This window comes from Podarcis tiliguerta (assembly GCF_965153285.1).
Source record: "Podarcis tiliguerta genome assembly, chromosome: 4".
NCBI classification, from domain to species: domain Eukaryota; kingdom Metazoa; phylum Chordata; class Lepidosauria; order Squamata; family Lacertidae; genus Podarcis; species Podarcis tiliguerta.
The window spans coordinates 94,864,205-94,883,010 of record NC_139537.1 but is presented as its reverse complement, the minus strand read 5'-3'; the positions used below and the strand labels follow the sequence as shown (position 1 = coordinate 94,883,010).

The 18,806-nt window shown below is 45.5% G+C and overlaps 1 protein-coding gene across 2 annotated transcripts; it reads left to right on the top strand.

The window, feature by feature from the left end:
* Window positions 1-795: 795 nt before the first annotated feature.
* On the top strand, window positions 796-17,541 carry BORA (BORA aurora kinase A activator). Of its 2 annotated transcripts, XM_083435841.1 has the most exons (12): window positions 796-952; window positions 2,574-2,744; window positions 3,290-3,396; window positions 3,597-3,642; window positions 5,979-6,060; window positions 7,254-7,319; window positions 8,162-8,218; window positions 9,424-9,647; window positions 12,067-12,220; window positions 12,644-13,221; window positions 15,485-15,616; window positions 16,823-17,541. In XM_083435841.1, the coding sequence occupies exons 2-12, from the start codon at window positions 2,589-2,591 to the stop codon at window positions 16,910-16,912; spliced, it is 1,692 nt and encodes a 563-aa protein (XP_083291967.1). In that variant the 5' UTR covers window positions 796-952; window positions 2,574-2,588; the 3' UTR covers window positions 16,913-17,541. The 2 variants fall into 2 exon arrangements, with proteins under 2 accessions (XP_083291967.1, XP_083291968.1); XM_083435842.1 differs by lacking the exon at window positions 8,162-8,218.
* The last annotated feature ends 1,265 nt before the right edge of the window (window positions 17,542-18,806 follow it).

Sequence of the window (18,806 nt, the reverse complement as noted above, 5' to 3'; positions counted from 1 at the left end):
ACGTATAAAATATATAAATATATAGATATACCCCTGTTTATAATATGCATGTGTTTTTATATGCAGATATGCTGTGTGTGTATTATTGTGCATATTATATATACAGTATATATATAAAATTATATATACTGTATTATAGATATCTATAACCACACGCACACCCTTATATATATGGGTGTGTTAAGCGTGTGTGTGTTAGGTTATATATATGATATCTATATAGACCATATTTATCTATATAAATACAGATATATAGCATATATAACGGATCTATCTATATAAAACATGTATAATATATATGTGTGTGTTTGTTTGTGTATATCATATATAAAATACATATAGATATATAGATATCTATTATACCTATTTTTCTATACAGATATGCTGTATATGTGTGTGTTATAGATATATAATGCTCAATATATTACGAGTGTGTATAAAACACGAGAAAGAAATGTTTCAATGGTTCAGGGAGGACCGTTTTCAATTCAGTACCGGAAGTTCTGCTCTCTGCTACGTTCCCTTACCTCTACGGCTTTCCTTGCCTCTTTCCCGCGGCTCGTGCGAACGAGACCCCGCCTCGCGCGGCCTGACGGAAGGCGCCTGCGTGAGCTTGGGGCTCCGCGGCTCCATTGGCTCGCTCCGTCGCTCGCGGCCCCGCCTCCTCCTTCCCCTCCCCGCCAATGGGAGCGTCCGTCCGTTTTGAATTGAAGCCCCGCCCCCGCGTCGCTCTGCGTTCCTTTTGCCCACGCGAGCCGGTTAAACCAGGGAAGCGATTCAAATAGATATATAGAGCGAGAGATGTTGAAGGGGAGGGAGCTCCCGCTCTGAGCTGTGATTGGCTGCGCCCGCCGAGGTCTCTCGCGCTGATTGGCCGGCAGGGAAAGAGAAGTTAAAGACCTTTAGCAACTTTGTAAGAGTCGGCAGGAGGGCGAGTCCGAATGAGCAGCAGGTAAGATGCTCCTGGGGCTTCGGAAAGGGCTGCATCCTCCTGGAAGGGGCTTGCCCGCCTGGTGCCAATATGCGCCATTTATATAGAGGTTTAATTAATTAAATCAAATCATGCTTCAATATATCCTTTTTTTGCAGAGCTGCGATCAAGGAGCTGCTCCTGCAAAAGTAGGAGGGGAATCTTATCTGTAGCCAGAGATCCGCGTTGGTTTCCCCAGCCTTTGTGCCTGCAGCTATTTGCTTCCCAGCTAATAATAATTATTATTTATTATTTATTATTTATACCCCGCCCATCTGGCTGAGTTTCCCCAGCCGCTCTGGGCGGCTTCCAATCGAGTGTTAAAAGCAATACAACATTAAATACGGCTTGCCACATCGATATTGTTCCCTTTGTTATTCTGCTTTGTATGTTTGTGGGGTTTTGTTTATTTAAAATGAAAAAACTGTATAGAAATAGGGCAGTACAGGAATTAGATCAATCAATAAGTTAAATTTAACTGCTTGAGCACACATCTCTTGGGAGTTGTTCACATTTCAGCTGTTGAGAACTGAAGTGTTGGGATTCTTTCCTGGGGAGAGAAACAAGGAACTAGCTGCTACCCAAGGCCATTGGTAAAATTCTTTCACGTTTGCCACGTTGTTGTTTTTATTTACTTATTATTTGATGTGTTCATATCCCACCTTTTTCTCCATGGAGCTCCAGGTGCCTTATGTGGTTCTTCTCACGCTCCTCATTTAAATCCCCCTCAGCAACCCTGAGAGGTAGGTTAGGCTGAGAGGCTTTGAGTGGCTCCTCAAGGTCACCAAGCGAGCTTCGTAGCTGAGTAGGGAATCGAACCGTGGCCTCCGAGGGTTCACCATACTAACCATTGCACCACCCCTGGCAGAACCATCACTGACCAGCTATACTAGAATGGGACAGACACCTAGCATTATGTGCTTTATGGTTTTATACTCTGATTTTATACTGTGATATGCCCTGAGACCTGTAGGTATAGGGCGGTATATAAATTCAAATAATAATAGCAGTCTTCTACTGCAAGCTCTGCGTATTTGGGCAAGGTGTTTCATACAAAGGGCCAAGGCAGTTGTGAACTGTGGCAGCCCTCCTAGCTTTTGTGGCAATGCAAATTTGAAACTGGGTGCCCCGTCAGGATCTTCCTTGTGCTTCTGGGGCATCTTTGCAACGAGGGTAATAATAATAATTTATTATTTATACCCCGCCCATCTGGCTCGGTTACCCCAGCCACTCTGGGTGGCTTCCAACAAAATATTAAAATACAGTAGTCTGTTAAACATTAAAAGCTTCCCTAAACAGGGCTGCCTTCAGATGTCTTCTGAAAGTCTGGGAGTTGTTTTTCTCTTTGACATCTGGTGGAAGGACATTCCACAGGGCGGGTGCCACTACCGAGAAGGCCCTGTAACTTGGCTTCTCGCAGCGAGGGAACCGCCAGAAGACCCTCGGCGCTGGACCTCACTGGTTGGCTCTTTAATGTGATTTTCCTGGAGCTGATGGGCATTGGAGGACCAACAGGTCCCATCCCTGCCGTAAAGCACACTTGCTTTAAATCTGTAGGGTGCTGATGTGTCTAATGCAAGTACTTTCTTTGACTGTTTCTTAGGTTTAGCTAACAGTTATGGGTGATGCAAAAGAAGTCAAGATGCAGATTACACCAGAGTCACCTGGGCAGCTCGCAGTCCAGAACCCCTTTGAAAGCCCAAGTGATTATAGCCACCTGCAGGAGCAGATTGTGTCAAGTCCAACAGTGTTTAAATCCACAATATCCTCTGTGGTAAGACTTGTGGTTTGCCACATGTTATTGTGTGTATTCTGTTTTTTTCCATGTATTTGTATGTCCGAGGTCGTTCAAATCAGATCTCTGATGCACGCCTGACCAGTTTTCTCTTTCCGTTCAAGGTCTTGGAGGAGAGATGTTTGGGAGAAATAGACCTTAATATTGCAGAGCTGGCTGTCATGGAAGTTAGCTCATTGTTACTGATCTTTTTGTATGTGAATCTCCAATCGGCTTCTGAGGAATCTGAGGGTTCCTTGGAATACCACTTGAAAACTACTCTAAGGGAACCTTTTGTCCAACTAGATCAGTGGTTCTCAACCTCTGGGTCCCCAGATGTTGTTGGACTACAACTCCCATCATCCCTGAGCTCTGGCCTTGCTAGCTAGGGGGTGATGGGAGTTGTAGTCCAACAACATCTGGGGACCCACAGGTTGAGAAAGGCTGAACTAGATGTTCCTGGGGATGTATGATTACTTCTTTATCTTGAAACAAGGAAGTTGATTGTGGCATATGTCATTGTAGTGTTTTCTTCCTTCTTTTAGACGCCTGCAAAATTTCGGTGGTCTATAGATGAACTAGCTTTAATAAACCCTGTTGAAATAGACTCAGAAGACATACGACGTCAAGCATTGTATCTCAGCCAAGCCAGGTCAGTTTTCTTCTACAGCATTCAGCCAACAGAACTGATTCTCAAGTTTAATAAGTCTTTTTCCTTTGACCTGTTGAAAAGTTGCAGCCACCTACCTGGCTTGCTACCCTGATTATTCTGTGTCTTAGAGTCAGTTTATTTTTCTGAAGTAAACTAACAGTACTGTTTTCCTTTTCCTTTTTTTAAAATTCACTTTGTAGAATAGATAAAGAGATGGAAGAAAAAAGACAAAAAGCCATTGAAGAGGTAACCATCAGTACTATCGTTTCCTGAGTTAGACATCTTAACGATACATAGAGATAATTTAACCTGTATGTGTAGGTATTTGAGGCCTGAAGCCTAGTCTCCATCGCATAGTGAAGCTGTTCCAGGAGTGTATCAGTTCATTCTGCTGGGGTGCGCATGTGGAGAAGGTAGAACAATCACATGGGTTGTAGAGTTGGTTGAGATCACTCTTTAGCCTTTTAACCTGGAGAGGGTTTTTCCTGGTCTTATTTATTCAATAATAAATTAGTCAATTGCCACATAAGGAGTCTCAAGGCAAATTACAGTGGTGCCTCGCAAGACGAAATTAATTCGTTCTGCGAGTCTCTTTGTCTAGCGGTTTTTTCGTCTTGCGAAGCAACCCTATTAGCGGATTAGCGGTTTAGCGGCTCTTAGCGGCTATTAAAGGCTTAAGGGATTAGCGGATTAGCTGCTAAAAGGCTATTAGTGGTTTAGCGGCTTAGAAAAAGGGGGTGGGGAGCGAAAAAAAATCTCAAGACTCGCAAGACATTTTCGTCTTGTGAAGCAAGCCCATAGGGAAATTCGTCCTGCGAAGCGCATCGAAAAACGGAAAACCCTTTCGTCTAGCGGGTTTTCCGTCTTGCGAGGCATTCGTCTTGCGGGGTACCACTGTACAAACTTTTAAGGGCATTACATAAAACCAGAAAAAGAACAGTGCATTACAATAAAAGCTGGAGCAGTTAGAGGGCCTCAGGTGAAGACTGAAAATGTGGTTTTGCTATCCTATATTGTTTGTTTGTTTTTATGGCATTTTATAGTACTTGAGAGTATGTTTTGTTGGAATACATTGCTGGCTGCTTTGGATAAATATTAATACAGTGGTACCTCGGGTTACAGACTTCGCTAACCCAGAAATAGTACCTCGGGTTAAGATCTTTGCTTCAGGATGAGAACAGAAATCGTGCTCCAGCGGCAGCGGGAGGCCCCATTAGCTAAAGTGGTGCTTCAGGTTAAGAACAGTTTCAGGTTAAGAACAGACCTCTGGAACGAATTAAGTACTTAACCCGAGGTACCACTGTAATTATTAGTAGCACTAGAATATTCCTCCATAGTTAAAACAAAGGCATCTTGCACTTAGAATGCACTTTTGGTTCTATGAACTGCCCTGAGACCTCCGGGTATAGGGCAGTATATAAATTCAATAAATAATAATAATAATAATAATAATAATAATAATAATAATAATAATAATTAATAAATAGAAAAGGGCTCTATCAGAGGAAAGGCCTCTAGGCTACTCTTCTCCCTGACACAACTAAGTTTGTAAAAAACAAAACACGATTATCTCTTTTAGTTTGACATGTTCTTCCTATTGTCTAGGAACTTTGCAGCACACAGTCCACCAAATAGTTTGATGTGGAAGCATCCAGGAAGAACTCTGTCACAGAATTGTAGTTGAGGGGACCCAAGGGCTCATCTAGTCCAACCCCCTGCAATGTGGGAGTTATGTGTTGAGTTGTTTTGATTCACTAGTGTTTGGAGTGGGGTACATTGAACCTGTGCTAAGGTAGCTGTGCATGCATTCACAATAAACGGGGAGGTTGTGTTAAATGTTTTTTGGTACGCAGATGGTGGCAACACTCAAACTTTAGTCTAACGTGAATAAGCAGGAATTGGCCTCAGTGAGCCTTCGGCTCCTGCAATCCTCTCTCCCACGTCACAACTGGGGGTGCCGGGGAGCGGAGGAGTCTGGAAGGTTTTGCTTCTGCTGAACTGCAGCTTACGTTACCTAGATCAAGAAACTGGTTAGCATGAAGTGTGACTTGTTTCAAACAAGCCATCTTTGAGCCATAGTTACCAAAGCTGGCTTTATTAGCTAACCGTAGTTAAGATGAATCACATCATCAGATCTAACAAACAAACAAAATTCCTTCCAGTAGCACCTTAGAGAGCGACTAAGTTTGTTATTGAGCTTTCGTGTGCAGGCACACTTCTTCAGATATCTGAAGAATCTTCTGGTATCTGAAGAAGTGTGCATGCACATGAAAGCTCATACCGATAACAAACTTAGTTGGTCTCTAAGGTGCTACTGGAAGGAATTTTTTGGTTTGTTTTTTCTGACTACGGCAGACCAATACAGCTACCTACTTGTAACTAGAACTATCATCAGATCTAGACAACGTGGCAAGCTGCACTCAAGTCACACCCACACCAAAATGGCTTCCCCCAAAGAATCATGGGAATTGTAGTTCCTAGGGATTATAGTACGGTGAGGAGTAAACTACTCCTTTGTGCTCTAAACTGACTGTCGCCCACAATGTCATGGTAAACACATAACAACATTTTCCTTTCTTTAGTTCTTCACCAAAAGCATCATTGTTCCATCTCCTTGGACTGATCACAGTGAGAAACAGGTTTCTCAGTTTAACTCCACTCGGTGTAAGTATTGTCTCTTGTATCAAAATGGGAAAGCTTCCGGGGAAACCGCTTAGATCAGGGGTGGGAACCCTCCGTGGGTCACATTAGGCATGGTTTTGTGTGGCCTGCACTCTGAGATTCTAATAGAACAAGTGAATTACGCAACACGGAACCATGTCCTGCCAGGTAACATTTGGCTGGAGGAGAGACATGGAAAATGACTTCTTCCTCCAATTGAAGAGCTGTTCGACAGTGGAATTTGCTGCCAAGGAGTGGGGTGGAGTCTCCTTCTTTGAAGGTCTTTAAGCAGAGGCTTGACAACCATATGTCAGGAGTGCTCTGATGGTGTTTCCTGCTTGGCAGGGGGTTGGACTCGATGGCCCTTGTGGTCTCTTCCAACTCTACGATTCTATGATTCTATGAAGCTGTCAGGGAGGGACTGCGGGACCAAGGATTCTCCAACTCCACCTGTGTACTAAGCCGTCTTACTGAGAGTGCCCAAAGTTCTTGGGAACTGATGCCTATTGTGCAATTTCCCACCTGCTGGAAAAGTCTACAACTACCAAGCTGAGCAGCTTTTTGGAACTGCCACATTGACTGATTTGAACTGCAACCAAATGTAAAACGTGGTAGGCCAGTTTCAATGTACAGTGGTACCTCAGGTTGCGAACAGGGTCCGTTCCGGAGCCCCGTTCGCAACCTGAATGGAACGCAACCCGCATCTGCACGTCTGCGCACACACAGGTCACTATTCTCCGCTTCTGCGCATGCATGTGGTGTCATTTTGCACGTCTGCACGTGTGCAAGCGGCGAAACCCGGAAGTAACCCTTTCCGGTATTTCCAGGTCGCCGCGGGACAACCTGAAAACGCGCACCCTGAAGCGGATGTAACAAGAGATATGACTGTATTGGAAATATTGTCCCATTAGCGCAAGCATTTGGGACTTTCTTTCCTTGTGCTCCCCTAATCCCGCCACCATGGGTGAACCTGTGTACAGATTTGCTGGCAAGAGTTGTGCAAGGAGAGAGAAGTCCTGTTTTGCCAAGTGGAAGTCTGGGCACCAGCAGAACTTTGTTGAAAACAGCTCATTCCTTTTCCTGTGCACTTGTTCCCCCTGAATTCTTGGGATGGTGCTGGATATGTTAAATGATTCTTCTGTTGTTTCTGTGTTAATGTTACGCCAGCTTTTAACGGGGAACTTGATATCTTGCAGGTATCGATCTAAGTAACGCTTCGCCCGTTAGCAGGGAAATCACTGTGCAACCTGGGAGAAACAATGGTTTGTATGAAACGAGATGAGGAAGGGGAAACTTGCTCAGTGCAATGTGTTGTCTATTGTGCCTTAATCAAACTGCATGCAGAGCACGGCTTCTCATTCCATCCATATCTGAGAACAATATTAAACTGGCCTGTTTGGAAAAAGACAACTTCAATCCATAGAGTATAAAACTAGTGTGTTCCAACTAAAAAGGTAAAGGTACCCCTGCCCGTACGGGCCAGTCGTGTCCGACTCTAGGGTTGTGCACCCATCTCACTTAAGAGGCCGGGGGCCAGCGCTGTCCGGAAACACTTCCGGGTCACGTGGCCAGCGTGACGAAGCTCCTCTGGCGAGCCAGCACCAGCGCAGCACACGGAAACGCCGTTTACCTTCCCGCTATAAAGCGGTCCCTATTTATCTACTTGCACTTAAGAGTGCTTTCGAACTGCTAGGTGGGCAGGAGCTGGGACCGAAAGACGGGAGCTCACCCCGCCGCAGGGATTCGAACCGCCGACCATGCGATTGGCAAGTCCTAGGCGCTAAGGTTTTACCCACAGCACCACCCGCGTCCCTATATAAGAGTGTTCCAACTACTCTTATACAAAGTTTAGGTTTCAGGCGACTTGCCAAATGGCAGTCAATAGAAAAGGAAATAAAGACTTTCAATTTCCTTGTGGTTGTGCAGGAGGTGTGGGGGGCTGTGCAGTGCTTGGCTTGCTTTCATTGGGACACATTGTAGTTTGTTGTGATGTCCAAATGCAGTTATTCTTATCAAATCATGGCCATGATGTTTTTGGGTGGGGTTTTTTTCCAAGCTTTGACCCCGATGACTTTGCCCTAAACATTCTGTTTGTTCTCTGCAGCTGCTTGCCAGACAGTATTATCTCTGCCTGTTGATTTTGACATAGAAAAAATACTAGGTATGTAATGTGGGGAGAACTGCTCATCTAGATCCAGTCTCTGTAGAAATGGGTACGATGGGAGTTTTCTTGAGGTGGTGGTGGCAATGGCAATGCCATCGTTCCCTCTGTTCCTGCTGCCTAGTCTTGGGTGCCATTGCTTATGAGGAAGGTACTGGCACACTCAGGGGAAGCCCCAAGTTTTGAGGAACTACAAAACATCTTTAGGAAATAAGCCCTAAGAAGGGGGGACACAACTCAGTGAGCTCTGAGTGTAATTCATGGCCATGAAGTGCTGAGTGGTTTTGGGGAAGGGGAGACAGAAACCAGGTGAGAGGGAGAAATGAATGAAATATGGTAGAAACTATGAGCCAGAGCTCTCTGTGCTGCAACTCCTTTTTCGTTGGTTCTAGTTGTTTATATATAGGTTGCATCCAGTGCTGGTTCTGCTTGGAGTGAAGCCGCTGAAATTAATTAGCATGTTCTATTAAATTTAGTGGGTCTGATTAACAGTTGGTTAGATGCAAACCATAATTCTGAACCTTCCTTGAACACTTCGTATTTCTGATCTCCATGAAGTCACCACAACTGTGTAAGGAAAGCTTGGCGTTCTTCCTTTCCCCCCATAGCACAGAGTTCTGAGGCTGTGAGGTTATCTGGTGCCACACAGCCAGCTTGTGACTGAAGGAAGAGTTGGAACGAGAGATTTGTGGCAATACCTGTGCTAACCTATGCAGATTCTCAGCTGTCTCTGTGGCGATGCTGCAGTGCATTGTGGGTGGGAGATTCGACTGCAATCCTGTGTGTGTACTCATACCCCATGGGTTTTAAGTAACCCTAAATGCACTCCTAAGGGCTTCAAAGGGCTGTGCTAAGCCGGCTGCTGGATTTTGTAATAGCTTTTCCTTCGTGCTTTATTAGATTTACAGTGGTATATGGGGTTAAGAACTTAATTTGTTCTGGAGGTCCGTTCTTAACCTGAAACCGTTCTTAACCTGAGGTACCACTTTAGTTAATGGGGCCGCACAATTTCTGTTCTCATCCTGAAGCAAAGTTCTTAACCCGAGGTACTGTTTCTGGGTTAGCAGCGTCTGTAACCTGAAGCGTCTGTAACCCGAGGTACCACTGTAATTATTTAATGCTAGCTATGTAAGGAATAACAACTTGACTTGCAGCATCTGTGTGGAAATGGTTTCCTTGACAGCTGTGATTCTTGCGTTCCTCAGGTGAATATTTTAAACCCGATGAATTGGCCGACCAGTCTCAGGAAAGCTTGAGCACTTCCTCGTTGAGGAGAAAGCTTTTCTTAGACGAGAACGGAAGCCTCTCGTCGGAGAGCTTCTCTCCTTCTCCTCAGAGTCCACACAATGTCCCAGCCTCTCTTGGAGTCCTGTGTTCAATAGACATCTCTCCAGTCCGCTGTAGAAGCCCTCTAAATACATCCAGCTCGGTAAGGATCTTGCTCCTACAAGCCAGACACTTTCAGTAGCATGCCTATGAAACAAGCATCTTGGTGGGTTGGTGCCCTTTAGATGTTGCAGAGGACAGCTCCTGGCCAGTGCTTCTGATATAGGTGCACAGGTGTTTGCTGGTGGTGGGCTTCAGCTGAGCTGTGTTTAGTGTCATTGGCTGGTTGAATGCCGAGAAATGGTGGGAGGAAGTAGCTGGGGAACCCCCAAGGGAAGAAGGCTCAGACCCTGGGAAATGGTGGTGGGATAACCATGATTGGTCAGAAGGAGCAGACTGGGACTATATGGAACTTGCCGAACTGACTGGGAGACTCTGAGAGGGAAGAGACGGTGGGAGAAGATTGGAAGAAGTTTAAGGAATATTTGAAAAATATATGTTAATATTTAAATCTTAGAATAGCTTTGGAAGTGGATATAGGTGGTAGGATTAGAAGTAGAAGATAGTGTATTTTATAAGTGATAAAATGTGAAGTTTTTTATGGTTAAAGTAAGTGTGGGGGAGGAAATATGGTTAGAACTTATGATATATGTAAACTGCTAAAGATGAAGTAAAATGAAAATCAGATAGGTGGGACTTGGGGAAGCCCACTTAACAATGTTTAGAGAAATAAGGATATGACAAGAATTTGTTTGTATTGTGTTTTTTTCCTGTCTGTGTTTTTTATTTGTGTTATAAAATGAATGAAAATTGTTTGAAAAACAAAACAAGGAGCAGACTGGGAGGAGGTGGTGTCAGAAGCAGAAGAGGTAACAGGACTTAGTGAGCTGGGAGAGTCTGTGACAGAGAAAGTTCAGAATTAGAGGCAGAAGCTAAAACAGGAGAGGAGGAAGGCAAAGAGGCAGAGATGCATCAAGCTGGTGAAAAGGCATGAATATTTCTCCTCCTGCTACAAGCTCCCCCCGCCTCGGTCTCCCAGAACCAGGAGAGGCGTAAAAAGGACGGAGGAGAGATTAGTGACATACAGGTGCAGTCTCAGATTGCTTTGGAAAAACCCTGGTGAAGAGGGGAGTTAGGTAGCTGTGGGGAGGCAGGGACCTTCTGTCTCGGCAGCTGCTTCATGGGACAAGACCTGTTGGAGATGTGTCACCGCGCTCATTACCCTGACGCTCCTGTGCAGATCCTTTATTTTTGCTAATAAAGAGCTAGCTTCACTTCCTTTGTGTGGTTTACTGCTAGCTCGCAGTGCTTACTGTTCCTATTTGTAGGAAGGAAAAAACAAATCACTATGGTCCGTTAGGAATCCCAACAGTTTTTCCTATCCTTGCTTTAACTCCCTTCAGCTCCAGCCAGTGGTCAGGCATGGTTGGCGCTGGAGCCCAGGAATATCCAGAGGGCCACAAGTTCCCTAGCCTCACATTAGATGATTTAGTTTCTACCTTGCTGAATCAACATCACGTGGCTAGAAAACTCGTGCATCAAACTGCTTTTTGGTACACATTGTTTGGCCACACCACAGGAGAAGTAGACTTTCAGAAATTCAGGCACCAGCTATGAGTTTGGAATGCACATAGACGCACTGAGGAATTCAGTGCAGAGTGTCTACAAACATTCTGTCAGAGCAAGCAATTCTGCCTCCGCCTCATGCTGCTCTGGGGGTTATCTTACCCTCATCCCGAGACATTTTGGGCAGGGGTGTGGTGTTGCACTAGTCAAGAGTCCTTGCATGGGCTTCCACTAGCAGGATCAGTTTGCTGAATTGGGTCCAGTGTGTGAACCCTTGGAATCCAGATAGAATTTTGGGCAGGGATTCTCACAGCTAGGAAGAGGTCTTCTGTGTGTGTGTCTGCTGGAGTTTTGTAGTTATTCCTTGTATTCTGATGAACTGTGGCTCTTGCCTTATTTCTGACACACTGCTGAGTTGGAGGCCCTATTTGAATCAAGCCAGCGTGCTTGATTTTGAGCTCAAGACTTTGAAAAGAAGGGTGGTGGCCTTCTTTGGTGGCAATAATTGAAAGAGCTGGGCTGTGGAATGTTTCAAGTTTCACTGGCATTGACTTATGCTCTGAGGCCATTCTGTGTGTGCCTCCTCCGTGAGAGATCTGGAGGGCAGACAAAATGAGAACGGGCCTTTTCTGCAGTGGCTCCCTGCTTGTGGAAAGCTCTCCCTAAGGAGACTCTCCAGGCACCTTCATTACAGATCTTTAGGTGCCAGGCAGAAACATTCCTCTTCTCCCAGGCCTCTGGCTAATGAGCCAGTCTTTGGCCATTAAACTGGGGGGCCAGTGGGGGAGCGGGTATTCCTTTTGTTTGTTACCATGTGGTGCATTTTTGTGTTTTTATATTGTAAACAACGCTCTGCTCCTTGGATGAAGGGCAGTATAGAAACAGAAGAGAGCGAGCCATTCTAGGTGTACAACTGTTGTTTAACCTTCTTTGGAACTTTTCTTCCATGTTGAAAGGGCCAGTTTTCCTCCAGCCCGATTCAGGGAGGCTCCAGGACCTGCAGTTTGGGAAGCTTGCCGAGTCCTTCGTTTCCAGAGAGGAGTCCTGCAAATATTCCTTCTCCAGCTTTTTCCCCGATTGGCATTCAGATAAGAAAGACACCACTGTCAGGTATTTTGCAATTGTGCTTAAGTGGTTGACCAGACTGATTTGCTTTGCATGCTTTTAACCACTTGGGGGTGGGGGGCGCTTTGGGACAAAAGAAGTGGTGTAGAAATAAACCCTAATAATACATATGCATTTGATTGGCCCATTTCATCTTTGAACTGGAACTGAGCCAAGAAAACTTCCCTAATATACAGTTCTGAGTGTCAGAAAGCTTTCCCATTTTCCTATGATTTTTCTGTCCTAAGAAGCCTGAAATCTACAGTAAGGTGGTTGCTGTTTTGTCTTGCATTTTGCATCCCAGAATATTTGTAACCCTTCCCCCCCCCCCCCAGTCTCCTTTAGGAATTTACTGTTTTGAAGCAGTTTCACTTATTATCTGTTCATGTTTCTCCTCCCCCCCCCCCCACCTCCTTTCCCCAAATGCAGATCAAAGACAATTCACTTTTCGCTCCCCAGACATTCCTTCTGTTTCTAACTCCTGCCGACTAACTCCTGCCGCGACCAGGAATTCCTACACAGAATGCTCTCCACTAAAAAGTTGTTCCCCCATGAGACTTGTGGCTCGCAGAGGAACGACATTTTATCAGAGCTCCCTCGTTTGTCTGCCTTTGGCACCTGAAAGTTTGAGCGAAGGGCAGGAGGAGGGAGCCAAGGCTTTGCCCGCAGAAACGTCCTTGCCAGCAGAACCGAAGGTCAACCTGCACCCGTTGAACGGGGATGCGTTTGCACATAGCACCCATTTGGTGGTTGCCCGGGTGTCGATCTCGCCAGACGTGCCTGAAGCCCGCAAGGAAGGGCTGACATTTCTTCACGACCCGGGCAGTTTCAAGGAAAACTATACGGTGGATATGGTTGATCCGGAGATGTTGGACGAGAACTTGGTAAAAGGATTGGCGGAGAATAGTGGCGCGCCAATGGCTGGCTTCAGTATTGAAAGTTCTTGTATGTGCATGTCGCCTCTAGCTGAAAGCAGCGCCAGTCCCTGCGAGAGCAGTAGCATGCAGGTAAGGCTTGATTTCTTAGGCATTCTGGGCCCTGCACACTTGGAACTGTATCTTCATACCTTGGGTCCATTGTGGTCTCTCAAATTTAGTGAGGGTGCCATCTTGGATACCGTATATTTCGCTCTATAAGACACACTTTACCCCCTCCAAAAATTAAGGGGAAATGTGTGTGCATCTTATGGAGTGAATGCAGGCACCTTGGCTTCAGCAAAAGCAACGCGAAGCTGCCTGAAGCCTTCGGAGCGCAGCGGGAACTCCTGCTGCGCTCCTTGGCTTCAGGGATAGCCGCCTGAAGCCAAAGGAACCTGAAGCCTCCGGAGAGCAAGACTCTCCTGGCTTCAGCAGAGAGGGAGAGCTGCGCAGCGCCCCTTCAGCGAAGCGGGAGGAGAAATGGAAGGGGCTCCGTTTCTCCTGCCGCTTCGCTGAAGGGGCGCTGAGCAGAGAGGGGGAGATTTATTTATTTTTCTTGTTCTCCCCCTCTAAAACAAGGTGCGTCCTATGGTCAGGTGCGTCCTATAGAGCGAAAAATACGGTATATGCTGGAATCCCTGTCTGTACGGCATGGGGATGGGAACCTGTGGCCCTCCAAATGTTGCTGGACTCTCAACTCCCAGCAATCCCCAGCAACATCTTGAGTACCACAGGTTCCCCATGTCCAGCCTTCCAGCAGCTGCTATTCATGCTACATCTAAATGGAAACTCCCATGTTTAGCACCAGTATACCTTTAGCCAAAGGGGGAAGTCTTTGTTTTCCATGCTCTGCTTGGCAGTGGCTGGCCGGCTGCTGAAAACAATGCTGTTGTTATTCAGCAGAATTATTATTTTCAGTAATCTTTTCCTTGGAGACTTGCTGGGATCCAGGTATTTTTCTAGATGTGTTGAACGAGGTGTGTATGTACGCATAGGAAAAGACGCACATTCCCTGTAGGAAACTAGCAGCCTTGTACCTGGCGTTGCTCAGGAATCCAGTCAGCCATCTTGATTCAAAATGGAGTCCTGTTGTATCCACACATAAACAGAACCGTGTTCCTTGATCTCAGGAACCCCTCTATGCGAAAGATATGAATGAGGTGGAGAGTGTTGGTGTGTTTGTGAGGACACGAAGAAATGGGAGAGGGCACAGAGGCGGAAAACAAGCAAACTTAGGACACCAGTTCTAAAAGTTAAATTATTCTTGTAACACCCGGTTCAAGGGAGGGAGGAAGACAAAAGCTGAACTGCTGGAGAACACTGCATTCTTATACCTGAAGTAGTTGTAAGGTTATGTCAAAAATACAAGCAAAATGTCTCCTTAGCTATGGCTGTATCCATAGTTTCTTGGGCGACCCTTTACAGTGGCTGTGCTGTGCTTAGGCAGAAACACTGGAGGAAATCCTTTAGCCAAGAATATTTCTCCTGGGGACGCTTCCATGTACAGTAAGCCCACAACGTTTGCACATTTAACTTGTGCACATTCAGGTTTATGTGTGTGGCTAAAAATAAAAGTGGAATTGAAAGGAGGCAAGGTTCTGAGGAAATGACTTTGGCAATCCCACCCACCATCAAACCCAATGTGTTTTGGCTTTAGGTGCAATCCCCGGAACATACCATATTTTTCGCTCCATAGGACGCACTTTCCCCCCTCCAAAAATGAAGGGGAAATGTGTGTGCGTCCTATGGAGTGAATGCAGGCTTCAGGCAGCTATCTGCAAGCCTTCTGAGCGCGGCGGGAGTTCCCGCCGGGCTCCGATGGCTTGCGGATAGCAGCCTGTTCTGGGGGCTGGGGTTGGGGGAAGCTCGGACTTCCCCCGTCCCCAGCCCCACAAGCTCTGGGAGCGGTGGCGAGGTTGCGCGCAATCTTGCCGCCACTCCTGGATCTGTTCTGGGGTCGGGGGAAGCTCGGGATTCCCCTGCCCCAGCCCCGCGCCTGAGTGGGGGAATAATTTTTTCCCCCTTTATTTCCCCACCCCTAAAAACTAGGTGTGCCCTATGGAGCGAAAAATACGGTAAGTTGTGGGCTTCCAGTATATCAATGGACAATTTGTTGTGGCTTGTTCTGTGTGAAATGGAAGAAAACAAGTTTTCCTCTTCTTGAGCTTCCCATTTGTGGCTTGGTTTGGACCGGCGAAGGCGATGGACTTCTGTTCTGCCAAGCCATCTTGTCTTATCAGGGTGATGACAATGCTAGGTTTTTGTCTTTTGGTATGCTGTAATTTATCCCTCTTCTCGCTGCTTTTTAGAAACTGATCAATATTACTTCTGTTCTCTCATTTCTTTTCGCCAGGCGGACAGTGGTTACAGCACTCAGACTTGTACTAGCAGTCTGATGGACACAGCTGCATCGGAGACGAGTTGCCGAGACAATGACACTCACGTTTGTGAGACTCAGAAGAAATTTCATGTTTACAAAACAAAGGTAGGAGTGGTATTGGCTAAACCAGCTGGTTTCGAATGTGTTTTTTGCGTAGGTTTCTAGCCCTTACGCTTCCAGAGAAATGACTGCAAGCGTGTGAGAGGGGCCTCTTGAAATCTCTGAAGCCAGACCGATGGCAAAGAAATTCTGTGCATGTATTTTTGGCAGTCCTAGAAAAGTATATGAGGATTTAACTCCCTGTAGAGTATAGGATTTTTCAGTCTGAGACATCTAGTGGATTAAAAAAACAGTGAAAACTGTAAAAATAATAATAATACTGCCCACCTGTGTTAGTAACATTCTTAACAGTTCTGAATTATTTTTGTTCCTCCCAGTTTTATCCTTGTAGTTTGTGTAGCTGCACTCTGCCCCCAGCACCATCATATTCATTTTAATCAAATAACAACAACAACATATTATTTATACCCCGCCCATCTGGCTGGGTTTCCCCTGCCACTCTGGGCAGCTTCCAACAAAATATTAAAATACAATAGTCTGTTAAGCATTAAAAGCTTCTCTAAACAGGGCTGCCTTCAGATGTCTTCTAAAAGTCTAGTACAGTGGTACCTCGGGTTAATAACTTAATTCGTTCCGGAGGTCTGTTCTTAACCTGAAACTGTTCTTAACCTGAGGTACCACTTTAGCTAAAGGGCCTCCCGCTGCCGCGCGATTTCTGTTCTCATCCTGAAGCAAAGTTCTTAACCCGAGGTAATATTTCTGGGTTAGCAGAGTCTGTAACCTGAAGCGTATGTAACCCAAGGTACCACTGTAGTTGTTTTTCTCTTTGACATCTGGTGGGAGGGCATTCCACAGGGCAGGTGCCACTACCAAGAAGGCCCTTTGCCTGGTTCCTTGTAACTTGGCTTCTCGCAGCGAGGGAACTGCCAGAAGGCCCTCGGCGCTGGACCTCTGTGTCTGGGCAGAACGATGGCGTGGAGACGCTCCTTCAGGTATACTGGAGCTGTTTCATGTGATGTGACTCTGAAGCAGCACTGAAGTTCTCCCATACTTTCCACCTTGATAAACTTCACAGAGAAGCAAAGGTCTATTGGCTTGGTCCTTAGTTAGCTGCTGCGTTCTTCCCTGATTAAACTGGTTGAAAGGGAATGGTCAGGACAGCTGCTTTAAATGTTGCAGAGAGCCAATTCCTTTTGGCTTCCTGGAATAAATCTAATTGTGTGTCCTTGTATTTTCTCTCTCCTTCTCAAGCAAGGAAAAGCCACTCCTAACTTTTGGACTGAAAACGAGCCTGTTACTCAATCCAGAAACCATCTTGTAGAAATGCCGCTGTCAAAGTGATTTGCACATCCGCTTATATGCTTTATGCAAAGCAACTGTTCACCGTGAAGCTTAAGTGGGGTTTTTGAGATGCATGGGAGGAAGACTTGACTGGCACAACTGCTTTCCACTATCAGAAGGATTGTTGGGCACAGAGCATGTGAAAATGACTCCTGATAACCCTAAGGCCTGATCATACAGGCCCCTGGTAGCTGGGGTGTCGGCAGGACTGAATTGAGATGCTGCTTTGTGGTGGCTGTTCATGGTTGCCACAAGAAAATGTTTACCACACCAGAGACATTCACATATCCTCCATGTGGAGATTCAGTTCTTGCAAAAGGCACTTCAGCAAAAAAACATACAGAATCGTGCAATGAAAAATTATAAGCACCAACAGTAGAAATTTCCCCGCGTTGTTTGCTTGCTATGAAAATGAGTTGTAGTTGTAGATAATGATTGCATTTTTACTTTTAAAATCTTGTCAGAAGTGTATCATATCCACTATAATACAGTGCATTGTTTCCTAATGGTCATTGGGTGTTGGTTTTTTTACATATTAGTGAACACCAATTGCATATTTTATTCTCTCCCTGCCCCCTCCAATTTTGGAATGAATTGTTAATCAAATGTAATAAAGTCTTCACACCCAGGTTGAAAGTTGTATCTGCAATTTCTGGTGCTCAGTACTGGGCACCTGGGATAACAATCTGTTTCATAAGTTGGATCTTTATTTAATACCTTCAAAGTCCCTGAGCACTGGGTTTTTTGTCAGCTTTGCATGCATTCCCCTCCTCTAACTTCCTTTTAGCTGTTAAGGGAAACTCGGCATGGGAAGAAAAACAAGAATGGTGAACTACTTTGGCAGTGTAAGCTCTGCACCCCTCTGATAATGTGTCAGTAGGGTTTAGCAAGAATTCACAATTAATTTTAGTACAGCTCAAATCTAGGAGCCTGCGAATGTCAGTGTCGGGGAAATTCCCTTCTGCGTGGAAGGATCATGGGATTAGATGTCGTCCGGCCCCCCACAAGGTCTGAGATATAGCCTGGCCCCCCCACAAGGTCTGAGGGACAGTGGACCGGCCCCCTGCTAAAAAAGTTTGCTGACCCCTGGCGTAAGTGTACAGTGGTACCTCGCAAGACGAATGCCTCAGAAGATGAAAAACTCGCAAGATGAAAGACGTTTTCTGAGTTGCTTCGCAAGACGGATTTCCCTATGGGCTTGCTTAGCAAGACGAAACGTCTTGCGCCTTTTTTTTAAAACCGCCAATGCATTCCTATGGGAAACCGTCAATATACAGCGGTGCTTCACAAGATGAAAAAACTCGCAGAACGAATTAATTTCGTCTTGCGAGGCACCACTGTACTATAAAAACCAAACCAATAATGTTCCCTGTGGCTCTTCAAAGAGGAGGTGCATCTCAACGTGATTAATGGGCTCGGGCACTCCCATCGTGCTAACTAGCCTCTTGGAGTGGAGCAGGGAGGAGAGGGCAACCTCTAACTTAATGTATTCCTGAGCAGCTTTGGCAACAATAGCTTATTCAAATGTGTCAGAATTCACAGAAGGAATTTTTGAGATAAACGCAAGGCAAGAGCCACCTGTGGCCTCCATTTATTTTTTTCAATTTTGCAGAGACACAAGATGGAGATAGGGACAAACATTTAACTGAACCTAGTGCAGAACTCTGAATGTAGACAACAAATTTTGCTTTTAAAAGAACTTTACCAGCTCATGGCCCTGTTGTCTGATAAAGATGTACAGTGGTACCTCGGGTTAAGTACTTTATTCGTTCCAGAGGTCCGTACTTAATCTGAAACTGTTCTTAACCTGAAGCACCACTTTAGCTAATGGGGCCTCCTGCTGCCACTGTGCCACCAGAACACAATTTCTGTTCTCACCCTGAAGCAAAGTTCT

Bases quoted from the DNA above. Each gene is read 5' to 3' on its own strand.
- BORA (XM_083435841.1), top strand. From the start codon at position 2,589: ATGGGTGATGCAAAAGAAGTCAAGATGCAGATTACACCAGAGTCACCT. The intron at 2,745-3,289 runs GTAAGACTTGTG...TCCTTCTTTTAG, and splicing joins AATCCACAATATCCTCTGTG to ACGCCTGCAAAATTTCGGTG. The intron at 9,648-12,066 runs GTAAGGATCTTG...CCATGTTGAAAG, and splicing joins CTCTAAATACATCCAGCTCG to GGCCAGTTTTCCTCCAGCCC.